Source organism: Dendrobates tinctorius, unplaced genomic scaffold (genome assembly GCF_039654945.1).
Source record: "Dendrobates tinctorius isolate UK_male_01 unplaced genomic scaffold, ASM3965494v1 ptg000134l, whole genome shotgun sequence".
Lineage (NCBI taxonomy): Eukaryota > Metazoa > Chordata > Amphibia > Anura > Dendrobatidae > Dendrobates > Dendrobates tinctorius.
The window spans coordinates 5,369,881-5,395,124 of NW_027361802.1; the positions used below are offsets into that span (position 1 = coordinate 5,369,881).

Sequence of the window (25,244 nt, forward strand, 5' to 3'; positions counted from 1 at the left end):
GGGATCGCTGGTGCATCGTTTAGTGTGACGGCATCCTTACTATACAGGGATGCACCTACAGTGGGGAAAAAGTATTTAGCCAGCCACCAATTGTGCAAGTTCTCCCACTTAAAAAGATGAGAGAGGCCTGTAATTGACACCATAGGTAGACCACAACTAAGAGTCAAAGAAAGAAAACAAATCCAGAAAATCACCTTGTCTGATTTGGCAAGATTTATTTTGCAAATTATGATGGAAAATAAATATTTGGTCACCTAAAAAAATGTAAGATTTCTGGCTCTCACAGACCTGCAACTTCTTGCCTCCTCTGTCGTCCACTCATTACCTGTAGTAATGACACCTGTTTGAACTTATTATCAGTATAAAAGACACCTGTCTACAACTTCAAACTGTCACATTCCAAAGTCCACTATGGTGAAGACCAAAGAACTGTCAAAGGACACCAGAAACAAAATTGCAGCCCTGCACCAGGCTGGGAAGACAATCTGCAAGAGGCAAGCAGCTTGAAATCAACTGTGGGAGCAATAGTAAGAAAACATAAGACATACAAGACCACTGATAGTCTCCCTCGGTCTGGGGCTCCACACAAGATCTCACCCCGTGGAGTCAAAGTGATCACAAGAACAGTGAGCAAAAATCCCAGAATCACATGGGGACACCTAGTGAATGACCTGCATAGAGCTGTAACCACCGTAACAAAGGCTACAGTAAAACTACGCTGCCAGGGCCTCAGATCCTGCAGTGCCACTCAGGTCCCCCTGCTTAAGTCAGTACATGTCCGGGCCCATCTGAAGTTTGCTAGAAAGCATTTGGATTATCCACAAGAAAATTGGGAGAATGTCATATGGTCTGATGAACCCAAAGTAGAACTGTTTGGTAGAAACAAAACTCGTCATGTTTGGAGGAGACAGAATGCTAAGTTGCATCCAAAGAACACTATACCTACTGTTAAGTATGGGGGTGGCAACATCATGCTTTGGGGCTATTTTTCTGCAGAGACTAGGACAACTGATCTGTGTACATAAAAGAATGAAAAGGGCCATGTATCATGAGATTTTGAGTGCAAAAATCCTTCCATCAGCAAGGGCATTGAAGATGAAACGTGGATGAGTCTTTCAGCATGATGATCCCAAGCACACGGCCAGGGCAATGAAGGCGTAGCTCCATAAGAAACATATGAAGTTCCTGGAGTGGCCTAGCCAGTCTCCAGATCTTAACCCCATAGAAAACAATTGGGAGGGATTTGAAAGCCCGTGTTGCCCAGTGACAGGCCCAAAACATCACTACTCTAAAGGAGATATGCATGGAGGAATGGGCCAACATACCATCAACTGTGTGCCAACCTTGTGAAGACTAAGTGCACACGTAGCAGAAAATTTCTGCTGGAAAACCTGACTCCCTTCCCAAAAACCGCACGTTTTCACATGTTTTCTGCATAGAAAACGCGCGGTTTTTATGCGTTGTTTTCAAAACGCATAGAAATAGCCAGAAACACAGAAAAATCCGCGAAATTAATGAGCATGCTCCGTTTTTTACCGCGATGCGGTTTTTTTCACGGTACAAACCACATCAGTATGCACAAAAAGTGCAAAATGCATAGAAATGCATGGGAAGCTTATTTTTAGCGGTTTTATTGGAAAAACTGCTAAAAATACAGCAAAAAAAAACGCTGTGTGTGAACACAGCCTTACAGAAAACGTTTGACCTCTGTCATTGCCAACAAAGCATATATAACAAAATATTGAGATGAACTTTTGTTAATGACCACATACTTATTTTTCACCATAATTTGCAAAATAAATCTTGCCAAATCAGACAAGGTGATTTTCTGGATTTGTTTTCTCATTTTGACTCTCATAGTTGTGGTCTACCAGTGATGTCAATTACAGGTCACTCATCTTTTTAAGTGGGGGAACTTGCACACAATTGGTGGCTGACTAAATACTTTTTCCCCCCCACTGTATGCAAGTTCTTACAAAACATAGATGCACTTAAAATACAATCGATCACACAAATTCATTCATGCATGGAAACTCATACGTGTTCAGTAAAATTAATAATGATCTGAGTATACTGCATAAAAGTACAGAATCGGGGGACCAACTGTCTATCGAGAAACTACTGGTAATGCAGTAAACTAGACCTAGTAGACAGAGGGCCCAAAAAAAAGTGAGTACAATTGATACAATGCCCCACAAATACAAGAGACCCATATCATAAACTAGGAACAATCTCACCCATTAGGCAGGAAGTAGGACCTCCAAAGTTGTCGAAATAATTTCCTATGGAACTGAAGGCATTACACTGTAGGGACAGACATCCATGTCAGGAGTAAGAATCAATATGCCACTCCAAGTAGGAACTGCCACCTATCATTACAGGTCTGTGATTTGTCATAGATGGTCCCATTTTGCTGTACTGAATTTTGATTTGCTAGAAAATAGGTGGCTTTTTTTTATATGCGTGACAGAATATCAGCTCTCCACCCTTCTGTCAAGATCACACCTCACCACTTGTGCCCTCGACCCACTCCCGTCTCACCTCATCCCTAACGTGGCCACAGTCTTAATCCCATCTCTAACACACCTCTTCAACCTTTCACTTACAAATGGTGTCTTTCCCTCATCCTTCAAACATGCCTCAATCACACCCATCCTCAAAAAGCCCTCCCTTGACCCATCCTCTGTGTCTAACTATCGCCCGATATCTCTTCTCCCTTACGCCTCAAAACTACTGGAACAGCCTGTATATCTTGAACTGTCCTCCCACCTCTCCTCCTGTTCCCTCTTTGACCGGTTACAATCTGGCTTCCGACCGCATCACTCAACTGAAACTGCCCTAACTAAGGTCACTAACGACTTACTAACCGCCAAGAGCAAGCGACACTACTCTGTCCTCCTCCTGGACCTGTCCTCTGCCTTCGACACCGTAGACCATTCCCTCCTGCTACAGACTCATCTCTTGGCATCACAGACTTGGCCCTATCCTGGATCTCATCAAACCTGACAGAACATTTAGTGTCTCACTCACACACCACCTCCTCACCTCGCCCCCTGTCTGTCGGTGTTCCTCAAGGCCCTGTCTTAGGACCCCTACTAATCTCCATCTACACCTTCGGCTTGGGACAGCTCATAGAATCCCATGGTTTGCAGTATCACCTCTATGCCGATGACACGCAGATCTACCTATCTGGACCCAACCTCGCCTCCTTATTGACTGAAATCCCACAATGTGTCTGCTATCTCAGCCTTCTTTGCTCGCCTTCTCAAACTGAACATGGACAAAACAGAATTCATCATCTTTCCCCCCATCTCACTCTACCCCTCCACCAGACCTATCCATCAATGTCTGCTCTCTATCCCCAGTCCCGCACGCTCGGTGCCTCGGGGTGAGCCTCGACTCTACGCTCTTTCAAACCACATATCCAAGCCCTCGCCTCCTCCTGCCGCCTTAAACTCAAAAATATTTCCCGGATCCGCTTATTCCTCAACCATGAAACCACAAAAACACTAGTGCATGCTCTTATCTCCCGCCTCGACTACTGCAACCTCCTACTCTCTGGCCTCCCCTCTAGCACTCTGGCACCACTCCAGTCCATCCTTCACTCTGCTGCCAAACTAATCCACCTGTCTCCCCGGTATTCCCCAGCCTCCCCCCTATGCCAGGCCCTTCACTGGCTTCCTATTGCCCAGAGGCTCCAGTTCAAAACCCTAACCATGACATACAAAGCCATCCACAACCTGTCTCCTCCATACATCTGTGACATGGTCTCCAGGTACCTACCCGCACGCAACCTTCGATCATCTCAAGATCTCCTTCTCTACTCTCCCCTTATCTCTTCCTCCCACAACCGCATACAAGACTTTTCCCGTGCTTACCGCATACTCTGGAACTCTCTGCCGCAACACATGAGACTCTCACCATCAACGGAATTCTTGAAGAAGAACCTGAAGACTCACCTGTTCTGACAAACCTACAGCCTGCAATGATCCTCGGTCTACTGAACCACCACAGGAACGGCTCTACCCTCTCCTACTGTATCCTCACCCATCCCTGTAGACTGAGAGCCCTCGCGGGCAGGGTCCCCTCTTATGTACTTGTGTGTCCCTTGTATTACACATGTTTATTATACTAGTCTATATTTCCCCTTTTCACATGTAAAGCGCCATGGAATATAATTGGCGCTATATAAATGCAGAAATAATATGCAAATGACTATAAATTGACCCCATCATGGAAGCTTTCCCTTGAGAGGCTCGAGTAATACCCGACATGGTGGAGCTCTCCTATCTTGGCTGCCATATCCCCTGATGAGTCCTGGTGAGATGAAATGCGTTGGAAGGCAGTCCCTACTTGGAATGATATATACATAATACAAGGTCTATTTTACTGCATTGCCAGTAGTACTGGCATTGGTAGTTTCTCGATTGACAGTCTGTCCCCCCGATTCTGTACATTTATGCTTTTTGGTTGTCCTGTTGGGGGACTCTGATTTATATGGTTGTGTCTTTGTATTTTAATATTTATCATTAAATGTTGTTTTAAGTTCCCTATTTTTCCTCCCTTCTCTAAATGATACTGAGGGATCCACACTTTTTGATTGATCTATTTATACTTTGAATTGCTTATCTGTGTATATTGGCAGCGAGCAAGCAAACTGAGCAAAAGCTACTGAAGAGACAACCTTAAGATGTTTTATAAAAAGCATGTGAGATTATATTGACAATAATCAACAGAAACTAATGTTAAAATGCAAACCTCTGCTATATCTACATTCATACATTCTACATAAAAACGAGTAGTAACTATGTTCTTAAATAAGAAAAAAACGAATCTGATGTAAAATTGTAATGACTGATTCTATATTAAATCTGTATGAGGTTTCCTCTGTTGCTGGAATTACTGTAGGAAGTCATAACAAAATTGTTCACGCCCATCACATCATAACTTGTTCCCTTCATGGCTCTCTACGTCACCGCAATCTCCCAGATCCCGCAGGTTCTCAATGACCATGCCCGAAAAGCTAATACACACTTAAATCTGGATGTACATCCCAGCTTCATATCCTATCTGTGCATGCTGCGGAGCCGCTGAGAGTCAGTGGCTAAATTATATTTTATGAAGGAGCGAAGAGCAGCAAGCAGGAAGACCGTGGTGCAGTTTTGGGAAGCGCGCATATTATCCTATGTGGCACTGAGCATGCGCACATAGGATATGAACCTGGGAAATATACCCAGATTGAGTGTGCATGCCTTGAAAGTTGATGGCTGAATTTGAAAAGGCATTTGACTGACTGGAAAGCTAGAGATCCCTATACCCATTGACTGAAACAGAAGGTATGTGGGGCAAAGTGTTTTCTGCGATAAATACTGGGACGTTTTGTTTGAGAAAAACATGTTAGTGATGCAAAAGTGAATCACTAACAAGACATTGGGGGCAGTTTCATAGCATAAAAACTACAGGTTCCCTTTAACTCAGAGTTGACAGAATTGTAGAATATTGGGCTGAGTCAATGGAAAATTACCAAAAAATGATGGTTTAGTTCCAAGTTTTTAATTTTCAAAAGGTATAATAGGAGAAACCAATTGGTACAGTTTATTACGAAATTTCTTTGAGTATGCCAACACCCCATATGTGGTCGAAAACTACTTTTGAAGCACAGTGCAAAGCTCAGAAGGCAAGAATATTGGAGTTCAGATTGTGCTGGAATTGTCTGAGGATGCAATGACAGAGCCCCTGATGTGCACGTACAGTGGAACACTCCATAAGTGACCACAAACTATACCCCCTTTTCTTGGAATTCATCTAGGAGTGCACTGAGCATGTTGACACCACATGTGCCTCAAATAATTTTATACCATTTGTCGGTGAAGAAAGAAACATTTTTAATAAATGTTTATTTTGGTCACGAATTGAAAAATTTCTATAAAGGGCCAATAGGAAAAAATGGATTCCACAGTTTGAATGCACCAATACTTTTTCAAGCACAGTGCAAAGCTCAGAAGAGAAGGAGCACCACACATTATAATGCAAATTTTGATTTTATGGTTTGTCAGTGCCATGATCCACAAAGATGCCAAAATAGCAGAAACCCCCCAAAGTGAGCCTATTTTAAAAATGTCTCCTATCAATTCATTTAAGGGTGCAGTGATCATATGGATACCAAAGGTGTCACAGAATTTTATACCATTGGGCAGTGAAGAAAAAATAAATTACATTTTTACCATAAAAAACAGGATTTTTGGGTTGCTTACCGTAAAATCTGTTTCTCGGAGCCTTCATTGGGGGACACAGAGACCATGGGTGTATGCTGCTGCCACTAGGAGGCTGACACTATGCAAAAAAAGTTAGCTCCTCCTCCGCAGTGTACACCCCACCGACCGGCACGGAATTTCCTCAGTGAGAAAGCAGTAGGAGAAGTAACAGAATAGATTGAGAATCGAACAACTCAACTGTAACCAATCAACCAAAGTAAGAACAGGAGTTGTAGAACATGGGAGGGTGCTGTGTCCCCCAATGAAGGCTCAGAGAAACTGATTTTACGGTAAGCAACCCAAAAATCCTGTTTTCTCGTTCGCCTTATTGGGGGACACAGAGACCATGGGACGTCCTAAAGCAGTCCCTGGGGTGGGAAACAAACTTCCATCAGGCCAGTGGACTCACCACCGCTGCCTGCAGAATCCTCCTACCTAGGCTGGCATCCCCAAAGCGTAGGTGTGGACCTTGTAGAATTTCACAAACGTGTGAACCGATGACCAGGTTGCAGCTTTGCAAAGCTGCAGCGCGGAGGCTCTGTGGCGTACCGCCCAGGAAGCACCCACTGCCCGGGTAGAGTGCGCTCTGATCCCCGGAGGGGCCACTCGATGCTTAACCCGGTAGGCCTCCAAAATTAGCAATCTGATCCAGCGAGCAATAGTAGCCTTGGAAGCCGGGTGACCTTTCCGCGCCCCATCTGGAATGATGAAAAGAGTGTCTTCCGCAAGGAAGTCGTCCTAGACAGATAGATTCTCATCGCCCTGACCAGATCCAGCTTGTTCAGGGACCGCTCCCGAGGGTGAGTAGGACTCGGACAGAAGGACGGCAGAACAATATCCTCATTGAAGTGAAAGGAGGACACCACCTTCGGAAGAAAAGAGGGCGGAGGCCGTAGAACTACCTTGTCCTGGTGAAGTACCAAGAAAGGAGAGCGGCAAGAAAGAGCCGCTAATTCCGACACGCGCTGGATGGAAGTGATAGCCACCAGAAAAGCTACCTTCCAAGAAAGGAGAGAAAGGGAAACATCCCTGAGAGGTTCAAAAGGAGAACCTTGCAGAACCTCAAGTACCAAATTAAGATCCCTTGGATCCACGGGCGCTCGGTACAGAGGAGCCGTGTGAGCCACGCCCTGAAGAAAGGTTTTGACCTGAGGGCGGGAGGCCAACGTCTTCTGAAATAAAATGGACAGTGCCGTAACTTGACCCTTCAAGGAACTGAGAGCAAGCCCCGCATCCAGCCCTGCCTGGAGAAACGCCAGAACGGAAGGGAGCGAAAAGCACATGGGCGCGATGTTATTGTCCTCACACCAAGTGAAATAGGCCTTCCAAGTACGGTAGTAAATCTTGGAAGACGATGGCTTCCTGGCTCGGATCATGGTATGAATTACTCGACAGGAGAATCCTGCTCGTTTCAAAACCTCGGTCTCAACAGCCACGCCGTTAAATTGAGCGGCCGAGAATTGGGGTGGCAAATCGGGCTTTGAGACAGCAGATCTGCCCTGTCTGGAAGATTCCAGGGGGCGTCCGCGAGAAGGTTGACAATGTCCGCGAACCAAGACCTTCTGGGCCAATTCGGGGCGATGAGAATGACTGGAATTCCTTCTGCTTTGATCTTCAACAGCTTGGGAAGAAGAGGCAGGGGAGGGAACAGGTAGGGGAGCTCGAACTGCGACCAAGGAATGGCCAGAGCGTCGGCGCCCACTGCGAGAGGATCTCGAGCCCTGGATACAAACTGTGGGACTTTCCTGTTGAGGAGAGAGGCTAGCAGATCTACGTCCGGGGTTCCCCAACGACGGCAAAGCTGAAGAAATACATCCGGATGTAGGGACCACGCTCCTGCCGCGAGACCCTCGCGGCTGAGAAAATCGGCGACCCAGTTATCCACGCCGGGAATGTGTCCCGCGGAGATTGTCGGTATCGAGATCTCTGCCCACTGAAGGATCTTGGACACCTCTGCCAGGGCTGAGGGAATCCGTGTCCCTCCTTGACGGTTGACATATGCCACCGCTGTGGCATTGTCTGTCTGAATCCGGATAGGCAGGCCCCTGAGGAGCCTCTCCCAGTGTACGAGAGCCAGATAAATCGCTCGTATCTCTAAGATCTCTAAGATGTTGATCGGCAGGGCCGATTCCCGAATCAACCAACGACCCTGAACAGTGTGATTGCGGAACACTGCCCCCATCCGAGGAGGCTGGTATCCGTTGTTACAATCTGCCAGTGAATGGGAAGAAAAGACCTCCCAAAGAGGATGAGAGGTGACGTCAACCACCAGATGAGAGACCGCTTGATCCGGCATGAAAGACTAACAGGGCGATCCAGGGACAGAGCAGACCTGTTCCACCTCGACAGAATGGCGTGTTGGAGAGGTCTGGCGTGAAATTGGGCAAAGGGAACTGCCTCTATCGCCGCCACCATCTTTCCCAGGACCCTCATGGTTGTTCGGAGGGACGGAAATTGTGTGGTCTGCAGCGATCGTACATCCTGCTGCAGGAAGAGAATCTTCTCTCGTGGGAGAAAGACCCTTGACCGACGAGTGTCGAACAGTAGGCCCAGAAACACAAGGCGTTGAGAAGGAACCAGACAGGACTTTTTCCTGTTGACGATCCACCCGAAATTGGAAAGAGTGTCTAGGACGATCTTCAAACTTAGGCGCGCCTGGTGAAAAGAGGGAGCTTTGATCAGAATATCGTCGAGGTACGGAAAAAGAACGAGACCTCTGATTCTCAACAAAGCCATCAACGCAGCCATGATCTTCGTGAAGACTCTGGGAGCGGTGGCGAGACCGAAGGGCAGCGCAACGAACTGGTAATGTTCCTGGCGAACCGCAAAACGTAGGAACTTCTGATGTCCGGAGAATATGGGAACATGTAGCTAGGCATCTTGGACGTCTATTGAACACATGAATTCCTGCTCCTCCATGGAAGCGATTACCGAACGAACCGACTCCATCCGGAATCGGTGAAGACGGACTCATGTTGAGCAGCTTGAGATCCAAGATGGGTCGAACCGCCCCGTCTTTTTTCGGCACCACGAATAGGTTTGAATAAAACCCTGTGAACCGCTCCGATTCGGGAACGGACACAATCACCCTGGAACTGAGGAGAGATGGCCGTAAAGAACCCCGGGATCAAGGCTGGATCTTTTGGAGGACGGGATTCGAAAAAACGATCCCGTGGAAGAGACAAACTATCTTGTATCCTGACGATACGACCTCCCTGACCCAGGCGTCCTCTACTGAGGCCAGCCAGACGTCCTTGAAGAACAAGAGTCGACCTCCCAATTGGAAGGGACCCTCGGGAGTCCGAGGACAGTGATGCTGAAGTGGACATCCAGATCTGGATCTGGATGATCTGCCCTGTGAAGAGTGGGATTGCCAGGAGGGAGTGGGTCTGAATGAAACTTTCTTCCTATCTTGGCGTGCCTGCGGCCCTTGTTGGTTGGAGGTCTCCGCCATATTGAAACGGCGGAAAGCCCGAAAGGGTCGAAACTGACGCATTAGTGGAGGTCTGCAAGGTTTGGACTGAGGGAGGAGGGAACTCGTGCCTCCGGTGGCATCCTTAATAATCTGGTCCAATTGGGAACCAAAGAGGCGCACTCCCTGAAAAGGCAGATTAGTAAGACTTTTTAGACAAGTCCGCCAGCCAGGCTTTGAGCCAAATTGTACGTCGGATTGCCACGACGTTGCTTGACGCCTTAACTGTGCAGGATGCGGCATCCAATGAAGCAGAAAGCAGATAATCCCCCGCATGGGAAATCTGATTGGCGAGATCGGCCAATCGATCTGGTTGTGCTTTCTCTAGGATGCCCTGACGAAGATCCTCTGCCCAAGTAGCTATGGCCTTTGCTGCCCAAGATGAAGCAAAGATCGGGCATACCGCCGTCGAAGCCGCTTCGAAGGCAGTTTTCGCCAGGGATTCTATAATTCTATCATTAGAATCCTTTAAAGACGCCACACCTGAAAGCGGGAGAACCGTGTTATTAGACAGTCTGGACACGGGCGGGTCCACCGAGGGAGAGGCAGACCAGTTATCCTTGAGCTCTTTAGCAAACGGGTACAGTACGCCGAGACGCTTTCCTCTTTGAAAGCGTCTGATCGGATCTTCCCTTTCTCTTGTAAAAATCTTTCCAAACTCGGAATGAAAAGGAAATACCCTGGAGGGTGTTTCCTCCCGTCTGAACTAAACCTCCTGATCTGAGGATTTCGCAGGGGAGTCAGATTTCGAAGGTGTGGTTAATTGCCGCGATGAGGTTCTGTACAGTCATGGCCAAAAGTTGAGAATGACACAAATATTAATTTTTACAAAGTCTACTGCTTCATTTTTTCTAATGGCAATTTGCATATACTCCAGAATGTTATAAAGAGTGATCAGCTTAACAGCAATTACTTGCAAAGTCAATATTTGCCTAGAAAATGAACTTTATCCCCCAAAACACATTTCAACATCATTGCAGCCCTGCCTTAAAAAGACCAGCTAACATCGTTTCAGTGATTGCTCCATTAACACAGGTGTGGGTGTTGATGAGGACAGGGCTGGTGATCAATCTGTCATGATTAAGAAAGAATGACATCACTGGACACTTTAAAAGGAAGCTGGTGCTTGGCATCATTGTTTCTCTTCTGTTAACCATGGTTATCTCTAAAGAAACATGTGCAGTCATTGCACAAAAATGGCCGAACAGGGAAGAGTATCGCAGCTAGAAAGATTGCACCTCAGTCAACAATCTATCGCATCATCAAGAACTTCAAGGAGAGAGGTTCCCTTGTTGCCAAAAAGGCTCCAGGGCGCCCAAGAAAGACCAGCAAGCGCCAGGACAGTCTCTTAAAAGTGTTTCAGCTGCGGGATCGGGCTACCAGCAGTGCAGAGCTTACTCAGGAATGGCAGCAGGCAGGTGTGAGTGCATCTGCACGCACTGTGAGGCGGAGACTCTTGGAGCAAGGCCTGGTCTCAAGGAGGGCAGCAAAGAAGCCACTTCTCTCCAGGAAAAACTTCATGAACAGACTGATATTCTGCAAGAGGTACAGGGAGTGGACTGCTGAGGACTGGGGTAAAGTCATTTTCTCTGATGAATCCCCTTTTCGATTGTTTGGGACATCTAGAAAACGGCTTATTCGGAGAAGACCAGGTGAGCGCTACCACCAGTCTTGTCTCATGCCAACTATCAAGCATCATGAAACCATTCATGTGTGGGGTTGCTTCTCAGTCAAGGGAATGGGCTCTCAGTCTTGCCTAAAAACACAGCCATGAATAAAGAATGGTACCAGAATGTCCTCCAAGAGCAACTTCTCCCAACCGTCCAAGAGCAGTTTGGCGATCAACAATGCCTTTTTCAACATGATGGAGCACCTTGCCATAAAGCAAAGGTGATAACTAAATGGCTCAGGGAACAAAACAGAGATTTTGGGACCATGGCCTGGAAACTCCCCAGATCTTAATCTCATTGAGAACTTGTTGTCAATCAAGAGACGGGTGGACAAACAACCTTCAAATTCAGACAAAATAAAAGCACTGATTTTGCAAGAATGGACTGCTATCAGTCAGGTTTTGATCCAGAAGTTGATTGAGAGCATGCCAGGGATAATTGCTGAGGTCCTGAAGAAGGGTCAACACTGCAAATATTGACTTGCTGCATTAACTCATTCTGTCAATATAAGTTTTTGCTACTCATAATATGATTGCAATTATATTTCTGTATGTGATAAAAACATCTGACAAACATAAAAACCAGAGGCCAGCAGATCATGTGAAAATATAATATTTGTGTCATTCGCAAAACTTTTGGCCATGACTGTACTGTAACCTTCATGTCCGCGTCCTGGCCAGATTCCAGCTCTACAATCCCTTCAGAAGACATATCTGAGAACGCTACACCTGACTCGGGTGAGGCACGGGAGGGCGAATGCTGGGAAGGACTAGGTGCAGATGAGGGGCCAGGAGAGGATTCCGGCCGGAGATCCTGCCTGGGCCTTTAGCGGCTTCTGCTAGCTGGCTGATGGAGCGTCTTGTGACCTGCTGGACCCTGCAGAAGTGTCCAGGGGCAACTTGTCAAGAACGGCCACTAGGGACTGAGACACCCTGGTGATGTCTGCCACAGATTGTGAAAGAGACGAGGCCCAGCCAGGAATGGGTGGTTCGCTTTCCCGTGGCGCAATAGGTGGTTCCTGGACGGGGTCATGCTGAACGGGATTGCTGCAGTCCAGGCAGATGGGAGTAGGCTGACCTGAGGGAAGTTTGCAATTGCAAGAGGAGCATGCGAAATACTGGACTAGGGTGCCTGTGGGGACTGGCGGACGGCCACGATCAGGCTTAGAAGTAGACATGGTGAAGGAAGAGAAGATGAAAACCTGCGGAACTGCCGGAAGGTTGGGGGACAGAAAGGCAGAGTAGGGTGTCAGTCTGCAGATACAGAAGTACTCACGGTCTGGTGACCCCGAAAGAGATGAATTAGGCTCCTGCAACTGGCCAGAGACCGACAGGAAGCGCTGGTCTCTGCTTTAGTCTCCGGCTGTCAGGCTGCAAAGATGGCGACAGCCCGACGTGAGGAAGTAAAAAGCGCGGTTTCTGTGCAAGAAGGGCGGAGCTAGTCGCCTCCCCAGAGGGAAAACCCCCCCCTTCCCAACCACAAGCCTGAAGAGGCGGTGGGAGGGCTTAGGAAGGCAACGGCCTATGAGAGTGGGCGGGGGCGTGGCCGCGAAGGCCTAAATTGAAGCCGGGGCTAAATTAGACACGGCGGCTGCCTGTCAGCACGGGGCGGCGCGCAAGAACTGCGGCGCAGCTGCGCCCGCCCCTAAGAAGACGCCGCCCTAGCCCTGCTCCCAGACGCAACCCTACGCAAGAATACCGGCGGTGGGGTGAAGAAAGCCCGCACCGCAGCTGGGACCAAAAGGGATGCGGCGACTGGGAAGCGCCGGCCGCTGAACCTGCGGCGCTACTTTGGCGCCGCAACCCGGCGTCCTTGTGGAGACTCTGGGTGGCGTCTTCTTCCGGTCCTATAAAGGTACCTTCCATATCCCACGCTGTCTGTCCATGTCCTCCGTCTTCACGCCTCGTCCAACAGACAGGCTCTGGTGGGCGAGTGGGTGGGAGGCAGGGGGCAAGGACCATCCGTTTTCGCTGGCACGTCCTGTGCTGAGCCCGTGGTCCGCCCGGAGAGCTATGAGGATACGGGGTGACAGCACACGCCGTACTCAGTCTCTTTGTGGGAGTAGTTGTGACCGCTCACACTGTATCCCGCCTAAGACCTGAAAGGGAACGACGCACATCGAGGTAGATATGGGTCCAATGAAGGACCCGTGTCCACCTCCTACTGACACTAAGCTAAACTGAGGAAATTCCCTGCCGGTCGGTGGGGTGTACACTGCGGAGGAGGAGCTAACCTTTTTTTGCATAGTGTCAGCCTCCTAGTGGCAGCAGCATACACCCATGGTCTGTGTCCCCCAATAAGGCGAACGAGAAATTTTGTTTTAGCTCCAGATTTTAAATTTTCACAAGGAAAATGGGTAAAAGTGGCAGTGAAATTTGTCACAATTTCAGCTGAAAGTGGAAATACCCCATATGACTTTTGCAGCACACATATTCCTAGAATAGAGTGCAGACTTAATATACAGAGCCCTCAAGTGACAAAAGAGCAGAATCCCCCCTCAAGTGATCACATTTTGGAAATTATACCTCTCTGGGAATTTATCTACAGATGTAGTGCTGACTGACTCCATGGTTGTTTACCAGAAATGAGCACTAAGGTGTTGATGAGTGAAGTTTGCTAATCTGACATTGTAGTACCTGTACACTGCAGTGTCCAGTACATAATAGTAATTTTTTTTATACAGCACTAACATATTTCACAGCGCTTTACAGTTTGCACACGTTATCACTGTCCCCGATGGGGCTCACAATCTAAGTTCCCTATCAGTAAGTCTTTGGAATGTGGGAGGAAACGTACGCAAACACAAGGAGAACATACAAACTCCTTTGCACATGTTGTCCTTGGTGGGATTTGAACTCAGGACTCAAGCGCTGCAAGGCTGCAGTGCTAGCCACTGAGCCACCATGCTTCCTAGTACATTGGACTGCACATATACAGATATAGCCAAAAGTATGGACACCCCTGCAATTCTGTCAAATACTCAGTTTCTTCCTGAAAATGATTGCAAATACAAATTCTGTGGTATTACTATCTACATTTAATTTGTCTTAAATGAAAAAACACAAAAGAGAATGAAGCAAAAAGCAAAACATTGATCATTTCACACAAAACTCCAAAAATGGGCCAGACAAAAGTATTGGCAGCCTCAGCCTAATACTTGGTTGCACAACCTTTAGCCAAAATAACTGGGATCAACCGCTTCCGTTAACCACCAATGAGTTTCTTACAATGCTCTGTTGGAATTTTAGACCATTCTTCTTTGGCAAACTGCTCCAGGTCCCTGATATTTGAAGGGTGCCTTCTCCAAACTGCCATTTTTAGATCTCTCCACAGGTGTTCTATGGGATTCAGGTCTGGACTCATTGCTGGCCACCTTCTTAGACGTCTCCAGTGCTTTCTCTCAAACCATTTTCTAGTGCTTTTTGAAGTGTGTTTTGGGTCATTGTCCTGCTGGGAGACCCATGACCTCAGAGGGAGACCCAGCTTTCTCACACTGGGCCCTACATTATGCTGCAAAATTTGTTGGTAGTCTTCAGACTTCATACAGCCATGCCCATGGTCAAGCAGTCCAGTGGCAGAGGCAGCAAAGCAACCCCAAAACATCAGGGAACCTCCGCCATGTTTGACTGTAGGGACCGTGTTCTTTTCTTTGAATGCCTCTTTTTTTCTCCTGTAAACTATGTTGATGCCTTTGCCCAAAAAGCTCTACTTTTGTCTCATCTGACCAGAGAACATTCTTCCAAAACGTTTTAGGCTTTTTCAGGTAAGTTTTGGCAAACTCCAGCCTGGCTTTTTTATTTCTCAGGGTAATAAGTGGGGTCTTCCTGGGTCTCCTACCATACAGTCCCTTTTCATTCAGATGCCGACGGATAGTACGGGTTGACACTGTTGTACCCTCGGACTACAGGGCAGCTTGAACTTTGTTGGATGTTAGTCGAGGTTCTTTATCCAACATCCGCACAATCTTGCGTTGAATCTTGTCAATTTTGCTTTTCCGTCCACATCTAGGGAGGTTAGCCACAGTGCCGTGGGCTTTAAACTTCTTGATGACACTGCGCACGGTAGACACACGAACATTCAGGTCTTTGGAGATGGACTTGTAGCCTTGAGATTGCTCATGCTTCCTCACAATTTGGTTTCTCAAGTCCTCAGACAGTTCTTTGGTCTTATTTCTTTTCTCCATACTCAATGTGGTATACACAAGGACACAGGACAGAGGTTGAGTCAACTTTAATCCATGTCAACTGGCTGCAAGTGTGATTTAGTTATTGCCAACACCTGTTAGGTGCCACAGGTAAGTTACAGGTGCTGTTAATTACACAAATTAGAGAAGCATCACATGATTTTTCGAACAGTGCCAATACTTTTGTCCATGTTTGGTGTGAAATTATATCCAATTTGGCTTTAGGACAATTCTTTTTGTGCTTTTTCATTTAAGACAAATTAAATGAAGATAATACCAAAGAATTTGTGTTTGCAATCATTTTCAGGAAGAAACTGAGTATTCTGACAGAATTGCAGGGGTGTCAATACTTTTGGCCACAACTGTATTATGCCTAGCTCATGCTTTTGGAAACCTGCATCAGTCAATTTTTCAGATTAGTAAGACACTTACTCCAAATTTGGGAGGAAAATGGGGGGTGCATCTTGTAATTCTAAGTGAGCTTATTGGGAATCTTGGCGGCAGTGGAGCATGGTCACAGGAAGCAGGGTCGCTGCTTCAAAAGGTCGGTGGTGACAGGAGTGCGGCGATGCTGCACGGACTGGGTGCTCATTAGCTGGCACTGGTGAGCGGTCCTTTTTCCCCAGTTTCCTGCAGTGGGCCTCAGGAAAATGGCCACCAGAGGTGGCGCATGTGTAGATTGAGCATTCCCAGCTGCCATTTTTCTGAGGCCCACTGCAGGGAATCGAATGGGAAAGGGACTCCGCTCACAGCCACCATCTGAGTGCCCAGGGACCACCCCATTCCTTAAATTCTGCAAAATATGGTAGGTGGGCTCTGATTGCTACAGAAATGTCAAACATGTTGATGCAAAAAGTGGTTTAGGCACAGTGGGGTTCAGAAGGGAGAGAGCATTTGGATTTGGGCGAGCAAAATGTTACAAGTAATGTATAAACCCCTATATTTCCATTGACAGATCACAAACCTAAGTAGGGACTTGCTTTTGTGGACTGAGTTGAAGCTTTTGCTTTCCTGTGCCACACACGATCGCTATGACGTATCTAGACAATCGGTCGGGAACCCCTACCTAACCATGATGTATAGGCATGTCATGAAAGAGTAAATAGATCAGACTTTTACACATGTGGCAATACCAAATATACTTAGGTTTCACAATTTTTATTGTATTTCCCCAAGTCCCCCCCTTTACATTGGTGCATGGTGAAAGGTAGATGTACCCATTATAATTAACGTAGATAAATGTGCATAGAATAGTTTTTACTTACTTTTTCTGACTAGTGTGAAAACCATTACAACCACTGGAATACACTGTCAACACAAGAACCTTTTACTTTTAATCATAAAATGACTAAAACCAAAAGAAAAAACAAGTATTTTCCCTTCAACTTTGTTTATTGATGTACTAAACATGGAAAAAATACAAAGGATTCAAACACAAAATAAAACACATACAGCCTGTTAAATATATATTCTGTTAAGTTTTTAACAGATGTGTTAAGGTCATAGAGTACAAGTTCAAAGAAAACACCAGTCTCACATTTTACCAAGTGCTCAGAGAAACACTGCAAAGTGAGGATACATTTCCATGCTCTTTTACCAATGCTAGATATATCTTAATTGTATGAGTGTGCAAATATGTATTCCAATACTGCAAAACATATTTCTACATCTGTATATAAATATATCACACATTTTTTCTTAAAGCAGCTGTAAGGAGGACCTGTGAAACTGGCCATGTCAGTTTTTAGCAGCCTGAAAATATGGAGGAAGCCTGAAAAGGAGCATGAAAAGTTTCCTTAACACTTTGGCATACACTTTTACAGTATATGTACTGAACTACCATAAATATGAAAAAAATGAACATATATAAAACAAAAAAAATATGCAGAAGCAAGTCATATAAAGGAATGTTATTCATAAGCACACCTTGCTCGGCTTTAGAGGAAGCATTTTAATTTGTGCAAAAAGTAAACCACAAGAGAAAAAGAATTTAAATAAAAATCACTTAATACCTGTAGAAGGCACCTAACCATCCACTTAATTGAGAACCCCACTATTACTTTCATATTTAACCATCACAATCTTTAAGTGGTTTATGAATAATGTGAACTGGATTTTCCAAAGAATATACAAAATTAATTCAGTTACTTTTATACAATATACATAAATTATCACAAATGTGCACACAAATTGTATCCAGACTCCATATGATACAAATAATAAAGAGTAACAAATGAAAATTTCAAGTTCTCAGGACCAACATAAAATTATGGTGCTTAAGTAACAATATAGTTACGGAACATACACAACTAAAAATACAAATACAAAAATGTCATAATATCACTTTGCTTAACAAAATAACCAAAAGTTTAGTGAACGTAAAGTTGAGACCCAGCAGCAAAAAGATGTGTACAATCTACCAGCAATCCTCCAGAAAGCTGCAGACATCATGGGTAGGGTTCTTTTTCCTCTACTCAAATGATTATAGGATAATATGTACAATACATAAAAGCTCAGGTGCTAGCTTTAAACAGAATCACAATTCTTTAAGAACAAAATTGTGCTACTTTGTAAGTTGGCAATGCCAACGCTTCTTACACAAAATTTTAAATTGTAGAAATAAAACTAAATTATTCAAAGACTGCAAGTACATCACTAAACACCATGAGCGCCTTCTGAAGGGAATGCTTAAGGAAGAACAGATTTTTTTTCCCCAAAAAAAAAAAAATCTTTCGACTGTTTAATTGTTCTTACCAGCTCATTTATACTTAGATTTTTTTTACTCTATTAGTTTGAAAATTACAAACTGATGTGAGCAATTATAGAATAACTAGGATGACCAACAGGAAAAATTACATTATTATAACCAAGCAAGAGCAATTTTTGATCCTTAATAGAAAAACGACAACAAAAAGTAAAAGGGAATTAAAAAATGCACCCCTTTTATGTCACTTTCATTCCCCACCAGTAGTAGGGCAGTATCCTTCTCTCCAAAAATACTGATCACACAAATATCCTGGCAAGTGTTAAAAGCTCACAAGGTTTCCATATGAAGTAGATTTTGCAAAGTATTCAAGTCAAAATAGTTTGTTCCAGGACCAGTAAAAAGTTTGTTCAAATTTTTTTATTTTGCTTTTTTATAAAAATAGATGCTTTTTCTCATTTGAAACCCACATCAAAGAGGTTCTCTCTTTGGCAAGGTACTACTTTATGAAAAGTCCGCAGTAATCTTACAATAGGCTTTATTAGAACTGAGGCCACCCTTGCCCCTAAACCAAAATAATGGTTACAACATAAAGCTTTATACTTTACAAAGAAAAAAAAAAAAAAAAAAAAAAAATTATATATAAAATAACTTTTCATTAACACTGAGAAATGTATTACAGAATGAAAGAAAAAACATCGGAACACAAAGCTTTTTTTATCCTCAAACACAGGATCACAATAAGGTAAAAACAAATTAACGTTCTTCCCATTGCAAAAATAGTAAAAGGCCCCAATTAAAGGCATTAGAATGCAATGGGACAGGTAAAAACCCCGTTACCTATCGTCCATATTCAAACATAAAAAATAAGAAATTTATAGACCAGTAATAACAAAATCTCACAAATGTTAAGTTTGCTAAACCATACGTAACGTTGCCTACCTCACCCCCACACACAGATTAAGAACTATCAAAGTAGAAAGCTTCGCAACTTGCCTTTGAGGATTGTGTGTGTTAACAGGAGTGAGGTTAACTTGTTAAGCTTTGTGCGTTTTGCTAGTTTTGAAAGACACCTGCAAAACTCTGTCACCAAGGCGGTACCCATTAAGACTGGCGATAGCCATTGCTGCCTCATCGTAGTTTGTCATTGTCACAAAACCAAAGCCCTTGCATTTGTTTGTGTTGAAGTCACGGATTACTTTAACATTGGTGACAGCTCCAAAGGGTCCAAACATCTGCCACAAGATGCTCTCGTCTGCGTCGGGTGCCAAGTTGTACACAAATATGCACCATCCAGTGCCTGCATGCCCAGGGAAGTTTATACCAGCTAAACTGGTCATACCATCGATTGTCACTGGCGAGAATCTACTAAAAAATAGAAGTAAGAAAGTAACCTGTTAGCAATGCCTACTGATAACCTGTATAAATATGAAGTTAACAAAAAAATTTTTATTTAGAGACATGCAAACAAAACTTATGCAAAACATTGCAATATATTCTATACACAAAAGTGCAGAAAAGATGGATCAGAGAACATAAAAAAAATAAAACATTGGGTGGGAGGTATGCCACATGGAAACAAATGAGTTGATAAATTTTGTTTTCATAACCGGGAACGTAACAGCACATTTCATTATTGCATTAATAGAAATTAAGTGTTCTCATCTGTATAAAATCCATATTTATCATGCTTACAGAGGTAGTTCTATATATACACACACATTCGCACCACACAGTATAAATACATCACTAACACCACAGGGTCATGACAAAGCTATAGTAAAGTTAAATATTGTTTTAAAATATGCTACCTAGAGTACAATGCGGAATTAAAGGTCAGTCTTAACTGTAAGTGTGGTGGAGTACAATGACCCAAATTAGAATGCCTCCTAATAACTGGCATTTTTTTGGCAGTCCATGCACCAGAAAAGCAATTCTAGTTATGAGTTTTTAGAATTTGCAAAAAAAACAAAGGCTAAGTTCTGTAATAAATTATAGTAAATCTGTCAATTGGACGTCTCACTATTTTGTTTTCAAAAGTATATATATATCACAAGAAGCTGTACTTTTTTGTGCAAATGTGACTATCACTCTAAACGGAACTTGTGCCCACTAATTTCTCATAAGCTATGGCCACCACCTTTCCATCTTGTGTTACAGCATTCTGGAATGCTGTATATAAGTCTCCAGGCCACCCTGCAAAACGGGAAACAGACATTTTATTATATTCACCTAAGGGGCCTTGCGGTCCAATGGGCGTTTCTGGTGCCTCCCCTTCTTATTGCGATGTAGTCCTCCTCCTGTGCTTTGTGAGGACGACGTGTCCTACGTCATCCACACGGTTCCAAATTACCTTCATGCACAGGGGTACTTTCTGTCCTGCTGAGGGACGAGCAGAGCACTGGGGAAAGGCCAAAGACTGCCAGCGCTTGCATACTACAGCACTGTGTTCTGCCCTCAGGAGGGCAGAGAAATGGGCCTGTACAGGAGCACGTCTTAGAAAAGTGTGTATGACGTAGGAAGTAGAGAAGGGTAGCATTGCAAGAAGAGGGGAGGTGCCGGACCAAGAACAGAAACGCGCATTGGACCGGATTCCGCTCCATAGTACAATAAAAGGTTGTTTTTGTTTTTCAGGGTGATGTGAAGACATGCTGTAGCACAGGGCTAAAAGTTGGTGGCCTTAGTTTATAAGAGAAAAGCTGGTGACAAGTTCTTTTTATCACATATATAGCAACCATATCGTATTTTTGAACTATAAGACGCATTTTTTTTTTGCAAAAAAGCCCAATGGGTGAGAGAATTGTTTCCTGTGGAATGCTGCCAAATACAGTCTGGCTGGGAAAGCTGACATCAGAACTCTGGTAAGGCTGGTTTCACATTAGCATTTTTGTGCGCAGCGCATCGTGCGCATCCATGCGCATGCGTCCCTATGTTTAACATGGCGTACGCATGGTCTTGCGTTTGCATGCGTTCGTCTGCATGCGTTTTTTCGAGGTGAGCGACTAGACGCGCCGGACGCAACATGTTGCATTTTTGGGTCCGTCCAAAGTCAGCAAAAAAACGCATGCGTACGCTTACGCACGGAATGCGTTAAAACAATGCATTACAGTCTATGGGAACGCAGGCGTACGCATGGACATGAGTATGCCTGCGCTTGCGTACGCATGTGTTTTAAGAGTAAACATGTCTAGACACTGGTTTAAACCACCCCCTTCCCACGACACACCCACTGGTGTCCCATTGGTGGAGTCTGCTTCAAGGATTTTTCAAGAATTTTCCTCCTGTGAAATGTGACACCTAGAGAACGCATGAGCATAAAAAACGCAAACGCATGCACGTTTTTGCATGCGTTTCTACTTGCGCACGATGCGCTGCGTACAAAGATGCAAATGTGAAACTAGCCTTCGTAAAATTCTTTTTTCACATACTAAGTAAATTAATGCTGTAATAATGGCCAAACAAGTACAAATTGATTTACACTTTGCAAGAGACTGGGCTGCAGATCCTCATGCAGCTGTCTGTGCTCTGTAAGCACTATATATTGAGTGTTTATGCGTGACTTCTCAGATTTGTGTATTGTTAAATAATCATCTTCAGCCATCCTCACAAATTTGGGCTGGAATAGCTTCTATATACACCTAGCTAGATTGTGAAGAGTATTTAGGCAACAGAGTAAAATGCCATTAATGTTAACACACCAGGTATTTATCCAAAATAAATTGCTTCTGACACTTTTAGTTTTTTCAATCTAGGGTGCGTCTTCTAGTCCAAAAATACAGTAAATTGTTTGGTCAACTTACTGCAAAAAGAATTATTTTTCTATTGGCTATTTAGACCCTTTCACTAGAGGCAAAATCACATGTATTTACAGCGCGCTCATTGCAAAGGGGAAAAAAAAGACGCAATTATTTTTCAGACAGTCCTTTTTGTTTTTCATGTTCAAGTCCACTACCATTTTTGTGATATGAATCAAGTCTAGTAGAAGGATATACAGAAATTGGATGCTCATGTGGATGGGCCCCGGTGAAGATATAATTTATATATGCTACATAGTACATAAATAAGACTGCCTTTATTTATGAACCCAGACATTTGTCTTCATTTTTGCACTTTAGAGTTTGAGAAGTTTTGAATGATACCATTAACTGTGCCATATATTGTGTACTGATAAAGAAAAAAAAAAAAAAAACAATTCTGCCATTGTTTTTACAGAGTAAATTGTGACCTGGCAATGTAATTCCCAAGCTCAGTATAGTTAAGGCAATACTGTTTATATAGTTTTGCCATTTTCTAAGACCAGTAACTATTTTCCATCCTTAGCGTTAGGTGCCACTTTGTTTTTACACGCTAGAGCTGACATTTCTACAGATTTTTTTTCTGGTACAAATGACATCTTGATCGCATTCTAAATAATATCTTGGTCCTCCTGGAAAGCTCAACTACATGCTGTGCTTAATAGTAGAACTGCAGTTTGATTACTTATACTATTATACTGCAGTACCACAGTATTGCACATTATTGTCAAACGATCGCAGGTTCAAGTACCCCGGGCTAAAAAAATTAAAAATTAAGTGACTTTAAAAAAAAGTACTTATTTTAAATTTAAATGGGAAAACAAGAGAGTGATTAAAACTTTTTTTTTTTTTTTTTTAATGTCAGACTTGGTATGATCGTGAATGAGAAAGTCAAAATCTATCATAATATAAAATGTTTGTGTGTATGTACTTGAACCTACGATCGTTTGATTACTTATACTATTACACATGGTCAAAATTGTTGGCACCCCTCATTTAATGACAGAAAAACCCACAATGGTTACAGAAATAACCTGACAAAAGTAATAAATCAAAGATCTATGAAAATGAACAAATGAAAGTCAGACATTGATTTTCAACCATGCTTCCACAGCATTGCCAACCTGCAGTTCTACTATTAAGCACAGCATGTACCGTAGTTGAGCTTTCCAGGAAGACATGGCAGCCACTGCAGCATTCAGTAAGCCCCTGACCACCATATCCCATCTGGTCATGGGGTGGCAATGGGGGCTGGTGCACATGCACACATTCATAATCACTATTACATTTAAATCATTAACCCCTTTCCTACATTGGACGTAATATTCCATCCATGTAACCTGGGACCCAAGTCCCAAGGACAGAATATTACGTCGCACGCGATCAGCAGCGCTCACGGGGGGGGGGGGGGGAGCATCCCAAAAATCAGAATAAAAAGCAATAAAAAAATGTCACATGCCTGAAAATGGTACCAATAAAAAAGTCAACTTGTCCCGCAAAAAATAAGACCTCACATGACTCGGTGGGTCAAAATACGGAAAAATTATAGCTCTCAAAATGTGGTGACGCAAAAACTAATTTTACAATAAAAGGCGTCTTAGCGTATGACAGCTGCCAAATATAAAACCCCGCCATAAATAGTAAATTAAACCCCCCCTTATCACCCCGTTCGGGAAAAATAAAATTAAAAAAATGTATTTATTTCCATTTTCCCATTAGGGTTAGGGCTAGGTCTAGGGCTGAGATTAGGGGTGTGTTGGGGTTAAGGTTGGAGTTAGAATTGGGGGGTTTCCACTGTTTGGGCACATCAGGGGCTCCCCAAACGTGCCATGGCACCCGATCTCAATTCCAGCCAATTCTGAGTTGAAAAAGTCAAACAGCGCTCGTTCCCTTCCGAGCTCTGCCATGCGCCGTAACAGTGGTCAACCCCCACATATCAGCGTACTCAGGACAAATTGCACAATAACTTTTGCAGTCCAATATCTGATGTTACCCTTGTTAAAATAAAAAATTGGAGTTGAAGTACCGTATTTTCCGCTTTGTAAGACGCACTTTTTTTCCCCAAAATTTGGGGGGAAAACAGGGGTGCGTCTTACAAAGCAGACATGCCTTACCTAGGCTGTGATCGGGGGCGTCCGGCGGTTGCTGGCCGCTGCTGCGGGTGTGTCCGGTGCCGCGTTGTGTGCCCGTCGATGCCCGGGGCTCTGCCAACATTGTGCGACAGGCCAGAGCCCCGGCATTTCCTCAGTTCCCTGTGTGCCGGTAAAAAGATGGCCGCCGGCGCGTGCACAGATGGGATCTCGGGACCCAGTTCTCGAGAGATGAGATTTGAAATCTCATCTCTCGAGAGGTGGGTCCCGAGATCCCATCTGCGCACGCGCCGGCGGCCATTTTCCCTGGGTTCCCTGTGTGCGCGCGGTGGTGCCTGCAAAAAAATGGCCGCCGCGCGTGCGCAGATGGGATCTCGGGACCCAGCTCTCGAGAGATGAGATTTCAGATCTCATCTCTCGAGAACTGGTCCCGAGATCCCATCTGCGCACGCGCCGGCGGCCATTTTTTTTTTACCGGCACTTCAGCGCACATATACAGGGAACCAAGGAAATGCTGGGGCTCTGGTCTGTCAAACAATGTCGGCAGAGCCCCGGGCATCGATGGACACACAACGCCGCACCGGAGCACCTGCAGCACCGGCCTCCAACCGCCGGACAAGTGGAGAAACCTGACACCAGCACAAGACTCTGCAGCAGCAACAGCACACATCGGAGCCCCCCCTCATCCCTGAATGCGGCCTGCAGCATCACTCCACGCCTGCCTCCTCCAGCAGCGAGCCTGGGACCCCTCTACACCGCAGCCACCAACCCCGGTAAGCAATAAGATGCAAGGATTATAAGAGGCACCACCATTTTATTAAAAAATATTTTTTTCTTATTTTTCTCCTCAAAAATTGTGGTGCGTCTTATAATCCGGAGCGTCTTATAAAGCGAAAAATACGGTAATTTTTTGTGAAAAAATGTTAAATGTTTATTTTTTTTTTTTAAACATGCAAAAAATTACTGTGAAGCACCTGAAGGGTTAATAAACTTCTTGAATGTGGTTTTGAGCACCTTGAGGGGTGCAGTTTAGACTGGTGTCACTTTTGGGTATTTTCTATCATATAGACCCCTCAA

At 44.5% G+C, this 25,244-nt stretch overlaps 1 protein-coding gene across 11 annotated transcripts in view; it reads right to left on the minus strand.

Moving 5' to 3' along the window:
• Window positions 1-16,952: 16,952 nt before the first annotated feature.
• ELAVL2 (ELAV like RNA binding protein 2) overlaps window positions 16,953-25,244 on the minus strand; it is a 425,680-nt gene continuing 417,388 nt past the window's right edge. For 8 of the 11 annotated variants that reach the window (XM_073543696.1, XM_073543693.1, XM_073543695.1 and 5 more), the window contains one exon: window positions 16,953-19,651. In XM_073543696.1, the coding sequence (XP_073399797.1) occupies window positions 19,321-19,651 (331 nt within the window). In that variant the 3' untranslated portion in view covers window positions 16,953-19,320. The remainder of the gene's footprint in view (window positions 19,652-25,244) is intronic. The other 3 variants (XM_073543698.1, XM_073543702.1, XM_073543697.1) reach the window with 1 other exon arrangement.